Source organism: Anastrepha ludens, chromosome 4 (genome assembly GCF_028408465.1).
Source record: "Anastrepha ludens isolate Willacy chromosome 4, idAnaLude1.1, whole genome shotgun sequence".
NCBI lineage: Eukaryota > Metazoa > Arthropoda > Insecta > Diptera > Tephritidae > Anastrepha > Anastrepha ludens.
The window spans coordinates 115,324,952-115,331,598 of record NC_071500.1 but is presented as its reverse complement, the minus strand read 5'-3'; the positions used below and the strand labels follow the sequence as shown (position 1 = coordinate 115,331,598).

Sequence of the window (6,647 nt, the reverse complement as noted above, 5' to 3'; positions counted from 1 at the left end):
TAGACTACCTGCCCTTTTACTTTCCAGAGCTTTGAACAAAATGGACTTTTTAGCCTGTGTGTTTTAGGAGTTACCAATTTCTTGGGGCTTCTTGGCTCGCCTTTTTCAAATTTGAATTTTAAAGGTTTTAATAAATCCATATTCTAATTGGATACCTATGGAGGATTTCTTCCAACTTTCTGCATTAAATATTCTAGTCCGTACTCTTCATGCATCTGTAGGATATTAATTGAACCTGGTTTCATTAGGAGAAAATTCAAAATCACGACGATCGATCAATTATTGGCTGCTGTTATAAACGTAGCTTATCTACCTCTATTCCAGATGCTTTTGTCTATGCTTAGAAGCAAATTAAAAAGTGATTTATCCCTTGTGTTGATATCCTAACTTGCCAAGCACAACTATGTACCATCTCATGGAATCAAAATGCAAAGTGCCACTTATTGTCTTTCTATAGTTCGCCAATTGCCTGATTTTATTTCTTCATCCAACTGGCTTAATTTGATTTTGACTTGTCGTATTTTTTATTTTAGTAAAAGTAAAGCCACTGTTTAATAATTTTATTTATTCAAATATCATATAAATATATATACAGTTGTATAGAATGATTCCGTGTGGGACTGGGCATACTGGATTCCATAAAGATTACCACCACCCCCAGAAGGGCACGTTTCTGAGAGATTGCGCTGCTTCGAATTGTGCCCGCTGAACTTCGCGATGTGTTTCCTGTAGGCTTCTTAGAACTTCCTCTGTTGTTTTCTGAATATCGCGGTTTGCTTCCTGCACACTTCTTCGTGCTTCATTCTGTGCTCTCCGAAGGTCTAATTGTGCATTCTGCGTACTTTGCCGTATAATGTTCTCGACATCTTTTTGAATTTTTTCGTTAATCTGATTCACGTCCGCGATGTTAATGCCGCTAGATGATCCTCCGTTAATATACGAACCACTTTTCGTACTAACCAATCTTAATTCAACATTTGTATTTGGCTCCACTGTTTCATTAAAAGATGTATCAATGAGAGTATCGTTTTTTGGCGACACGCAAATATTTCTTCGTATCAGCACCGTTGAACTATCAGGCGACATAGACTTTGTTACCACACATTGCTCCGTATCTATTGGACAGAAAACGCGATCACACTGCCAAATAGCTATAAAATCAATGCGCGATGATAAAGTAGAATTGGATATTTTAGTATCTGTTATTTTCTTATTCTGGCGATTTATGGGGTTAGGGGTAGTCAGAATTTTCTCAAATTTTTATCTTAAAAAAATTGTGTGGAAATTTGAAGTGAATCCGAAAAATACTTTTCGAGTTATTCAACAATTAACAAAGGGCGCTTGGGCGCTCCGGAACCGATAGCAAAACTTTAAATGCGTTTTTATCAAAACTATGTTTTTTGAACTGGTGATCACTGTAACTTAAAAACCGCTTGGTAGATTTCAATAAAATGTATACTGCTTTTGAAAAACATAAAAACTCGTGCCTGATCGAAGGATTTTTTTTTCCAAAAATTTGATTTTTTTGAACAATTAATTGTCGATTTTTTTCTCGAAAATCTGAGGCCGCCATATTGTTAATTTTGAAAAAAAAACCTTCGATCAGGCACAAGATTATTTGTTAATAAAACTAATTTCTCTGGTCCGATTGATTTTAGATGAATCTCCAAGGACTTCTGCAGGAACGGGCTCCACAAAAACAGCTATAACTTTTACAATTATTAATTTTTCTTTTAAAATTTTGCTAAAGTCAAGTCGAAACATGATGTATTAATGCTATTTTTTTATTTCTGTACACTTCTGACTACCCCTTATGGCTTACTTTCATTTCTGAATACGACCACATCTCCAACTACGGTGCTACTATAGCTATCTTGGTTGGTTTGAATTACAGCGCTTACGAAACCGGCGAGACTCATACAAACGAATCCAAAAAGTGGCAAAATAAGTAAAGGACGTTGACATCCGAATCGTTGCATTGTTGACTGTGGACTGTTGAATTGAGGTGCTATGCAATGCAATGTGACAAATGGTGATTTTCCTAGGAAATGAGATAAACAAAGGTTTCAAACATTGGTAAGTAGGTGAGTGCATGAGCTTCAGAACTTAAAATTATAATACAAATCAAAAATGTTGTTCGAATGATTTTTTTTATTATAATCTGGTAGATAATTCGCCGCAGCTACGAGTTACATCGTCTATTCGATAAGTCCAAATTTTTACTAAATACTTTTTCCAATAAATCGGGCCGATTGTTAAGCTCTGGTGGGGAGTTGCGCCGTCTTCTTGGAACCAAATATCGTCGATGTTTAGCCGACTATTTTATGGAAACTGGACAGCATAGCTCGATAGTGCTCGCCATTCACCGTAACGACAGCTCCGTCGAAAGAAATAAGGCCCGGTAACGCCGCCAGTGCTCTACGAGCTTCGGGAACAGATTTATTTATTTATTTTTTAAAGTAAATTTCCACAAATTAGAAGCGTCGTTCTGAGGTTAAACGATTCATGATGAACCAAACCTTATTGAGCTGGAATGTGTTCACAGTTTGCCATTCTCAGCTGTCAAACCATAGTTATCGATATCGATAGTTCTCATGCAGCTAAAAAATCACCCGTTAGTCTAGCTGTGAAAACATTCTAATTTGTTTGGAATTTGTCGGAATTCACGATAAGGCCTGTTTTTTATTATCACTTATTAACGCCAGCAATAAATTTAAGTTAGTTATGTCGTCATTTAAAGCGGAGTAAAATTACCGCTAACTCAATTTTAAGCTTAACTTAGTAAATAGTTATTTATAATAACAATATATTAATACATGAAAATGTTTTAATTTGAATTAGCAATTCTTCTCTAGTAAGACAAGTGCCAAATATTTAGGTAGATAAAGGCTTTTAGTTACTCTTACAAAGCTAATTGGGCATACTTGGATTTTCATTCATAGACAATTCGTTTAAAATACTTTTGTTGAAAAATGTATAAGTAGTTTTGAGAAAGGATTGATGTAAATTTTTGGTATGCCGCATATAATGAAAACTAAGGTCACACATCTAGCAGTAAAAATTTCTGTATCATTGAAATTGACAAGTGCACATATTTTTATAATCTTAAAGGCTTTCTGTATCCACATTTTTTATAGCAATAGGGTCGGTTTGAACAATAAAAGCTACTTAAATCTCATCCTTATTGCTTTAAAAGCACTAAGAACTGCATTGAAATTGATAATATGCATCTCATCTGCCCCCTATAAGCAACTTATCACTAAACATGTTGAAGTTCACTTACAAGGGGGCTTGACGAGTGTAATCGGCTTCCTAGAAGTCTTGATCTTGGTTTGCGATGCCAAGGCCTCTTTTTAAGTCACTTATTCAATCTTATTATTTGTCAAATAAACCATCTATTTAATTTTAGTTCTTAAGTTTCTGTTAGGTTACCCTATAAATCTCGTCAGCGAGTTTGTTACCATTTACTTAAATAATGAAACAAAAAAATAAATATTCAAAAACATTTTTAATATGGTCTGCAAGATTTAACTGTAGACAAAAATAAATATACAAAAAATAAAAATGTTAAAAAAAAAATAAAGGAAATAAATAAATAGTATCCTGAAACAATAACATACTGACATAAAACAAACAAACCCAACAACAACATTTTTCTTTAAGAATATCTTAGGTTCGACAGCCAAGAGTAAAGTAGTTGCATGTATAGTCTAACACTTCTACAAAAAAATATTACCGATAATAACAAGGGCTTAACTTGAGGTTAACTTCAGCTAGGCTTGTCAAATCGCCCACTGTGCATTGTAGTGATTATAAAAACGTTCGCGCGAACTGTTCACACATACACGCCAAGAATGGGAGACTAATGATGAGCTACGAAATGATGTGATGAGATTTCTATTAAAATTTACTTGTGCACCCAACAGCTTTCACTATCACAATTATTTCGACTGGTTTTCAGACACTTAATTCAAAATACATAATTTGACGGCACCTGGAAATGGTAATAGTTTTTATGGTTTGCATCGAAACTCAGCAATTTGGATCCAATAACCCGCGCTCAGGTCTAAACCCGAAAGTGGTTTTTACAGAATTTAAACAAATAATTTATTGCTTGAGTTTATTTTTGAGACATTCCGCAATTCACAAAAAAAAAAATACACCAAATTGTTTACAAGATGTGCCGGCAGCATATAAATTAGCTAAGAATTAGTTTGGAAAACTTACAGCACGTATTTCTAAACTTCCAAGTTTGCTTAATTTGTAGGGAATCCTTTTGAAAATTGTGCCGAACCGCTCCGTTGTATGTATTCGCTATTTTTTCAAAACTTTTGCTCTAAAATAATTTAACGTTTCAACATCAAGTACGCTGCGACAATTCGGTATCGTATCTCTACACCGACTGAACTGAGCTCAGAGTTGGGTGACTGAAAGCGACATTTTATTGAAAAAAAACAATACATAAATAATGAAATAACGAAATGGAAGCAAAACACCAATTAGTACGAAATTGCAAAATAATTCAAGTGCACGTATACACTACACTCTATAGTATGAATATACGTACATTTGTATGTAAATATCTACGAGCGCTTGTTCTAACAGCCTAGACAAGTTGGGTTGGGGGTGTGAGCGACAGAGAATCAATTGATGATTGTGTTTGTTGTAATTGTTATTATACACAGCATACGAGTATTGCTTGTGAAAAGAGACGCGATGCTTTTTTCAATTGGTTAATATAATTTTCCTCTAAAATATTTATGTTAGTGAATGTGAGTGAATATGAGTTCTCACAGGCTGCGCTCTCTTCTATTCTACATAGTTTATGAAAATCTTTTTATATAGCAAACCCGTTTCTTTAGAGCAAGGTGAGGACGAGGCGGTGAATAAATGATAATTGCATTCTGGTAGTGAAGTGCCCATACATTAGTGTATGAAGTGTATATTCTTTTTTGCTATTGTAATTAAATGCAGATAATGATTACGAGTATGATGAGCGGTACTCGATTTATTTGCTGGAACAATTTACAATGTAAATTTTATCTTATGGCGTTCTGATGCGTTCTATTGCGCTTGACTATGCGGCTATAATTGAAGGCTTCTGACGAATTTCAGCGCTTCTTCAGGCTTCATGTTTCATATTACCAATGGATCTAGAGTCACACCGACTAAGTTAGAGAGCCGTTGTCTTTCAAGAGCTGCGCTCGTAATAAAGGCACATTTTTACACTTTGCGCCAGGGCTGTTAAAATTTCGTGTTCTTTTCTCTTGTAAAAATTATGAATAACTATTACACATTTTTGTGTTATCTAACTAAGTGTTGTTTAATTTTTATAATAGTATGATTTATTGCTGGGCGCATTGTGTCCATGCTCTGACTGATTTCGATTTTCACTGATTTTTGATTTGCTTTAACCTGAGCCCATGTCAGGATTTCGTCTGTGTCCCATGAGGTTTCCAGTCTAAAGCAGCAGATTATGCCCTATCCCGCGCCATTTTCTTTCCCGAATCTCGATATTTATTGGCCTTTAGTGGCATCTGTGGAGTAGATCAGCACTTGGGATCTAGTTTTCGGGCCAACAGATAAGCAGCTAATAAAGATTCAGCGGCTTCGTTGTTGATACAAAAGCTTCGGCTCTGAAAGTATTCGATGCGGTACCAACTGGTGATTGCAGAGGAAGAGGAAGACCTCTTCTATGTTGGAATTATCAGGTGGGGAAGGAATTGGCGCCGCTTACAGTTTTATATCGCCTCAAAATGGCAACTGGTTTTTATGAGAAGTTGTTTCCAATGTCGAAGTGGGGCCATTATTTAAAGCATCGCAAAAGCCAACTCGGTAGCGGTAGTTGTACTTTTAAGCTGTATTCCCCAATGAAAACGATACTGTCTTATGCAACACACTGTACACATATGCAGTTATGGGAATTTTCGCTTGTACTTTTAGTAGATAAGCTATTTATAAAAAAAAAATATTCACTTTGTGCCCTCGTTTTTTCTAGAACGAAATTGCTTTAAGTTTTTCATTAGCTTACTGATAAAGTTTTGTAATTTACCGGTGAATCTGTTAGGTACAAATATTTGCAGGCATACTGTACAGGGTGTTTTGCTACCGACTACAAACAGATTAAGACTACATTCTGTGGCTAACTTCGTGGCGAAAGTCACAAAAAGTTAATATTTTTAAGATTTCTGGGCAAACTTCTGAGACGATAGATAAATAATTTTCTAGGCTAACTTGATTGCCCCGCTGATAAAGGCCATAAACCTTAAGAAATTTTGCAGCGCGAATTTGCGAATTTCCATAAATAGTGTTTGTACATCAAAAATAATTTTCAAGGTTATTTAGTTGATAATTTTATTGGCTGTCGAGTGAATTTACTGTCGTACGCATAATACTTCTAAAAAAAAGATATATTCTTTTTTAGACGAAAAAAATGGTTGCCACTCTCAGGGTGTTCGAGTTGGACCTTGGACCGCTACCTTTGAGTCTCTTTTATGATTGAAATTTGCCACAGAATGTTACCTTAAAGTCTTTGCAGTTGGTAACGAAACACCCTGTATATTTACTCTATATTTTATTTATGTACGTAAATAAATTCCTATAGTCAATGAGAACTGCTATAATTAGTAATATTTGCTCACAGTTTT

General features: G+C 35.1%; 1 protein-coding gene across 1 annotated transcript; it reads right to left on the bottom strand.

Annotated features, from left to right (window-relative positions):
* Positions 1–545: 545 nt before the first annotated feature.
* LOC128860712 (uncharacterized) lies at positions 546–4,425 on the bottom strand. Its single transcript, XM_054098398.1, has 3 exons — positions 4,228–4,425; positions 1,823–2,041; positions 546–1,151 (listed from the first exon to the last, which is right to left on the bottom strand). The coding sequence occupies exons 2-3, from the start codon at positions 1,977–1,979 to the stop codon at positions 646–648; spliced, it is 663 nt and encodes a 220-aa protein (XP_053954373.1). The 5' UTR covers positions 1,980–2,041; positions 4,228–4,425; the 3' UTR covers positions 546–645.
* Between the last annotated feature and the right edge of the window lie 2,222 nt (positions 4,426–6,647).

Excerpts from the sequence above, each read along its gene's own strand:
- LOC128860712 (XM_054098398.1), bottom strand. The coding sequence starts at position 1,979 with ATGCAACGATTCGGATGTCAACGTCCTTTACTTATTTTGCCACTTTTT. Across the intron at positions 1,152-1,822 it reads GGTCGTATTCAGAAATGAAA|CTATTTGGCAGTGTGATCGC; the intron begins GTAAGCCATAAG and ends TTGATTTTATAG.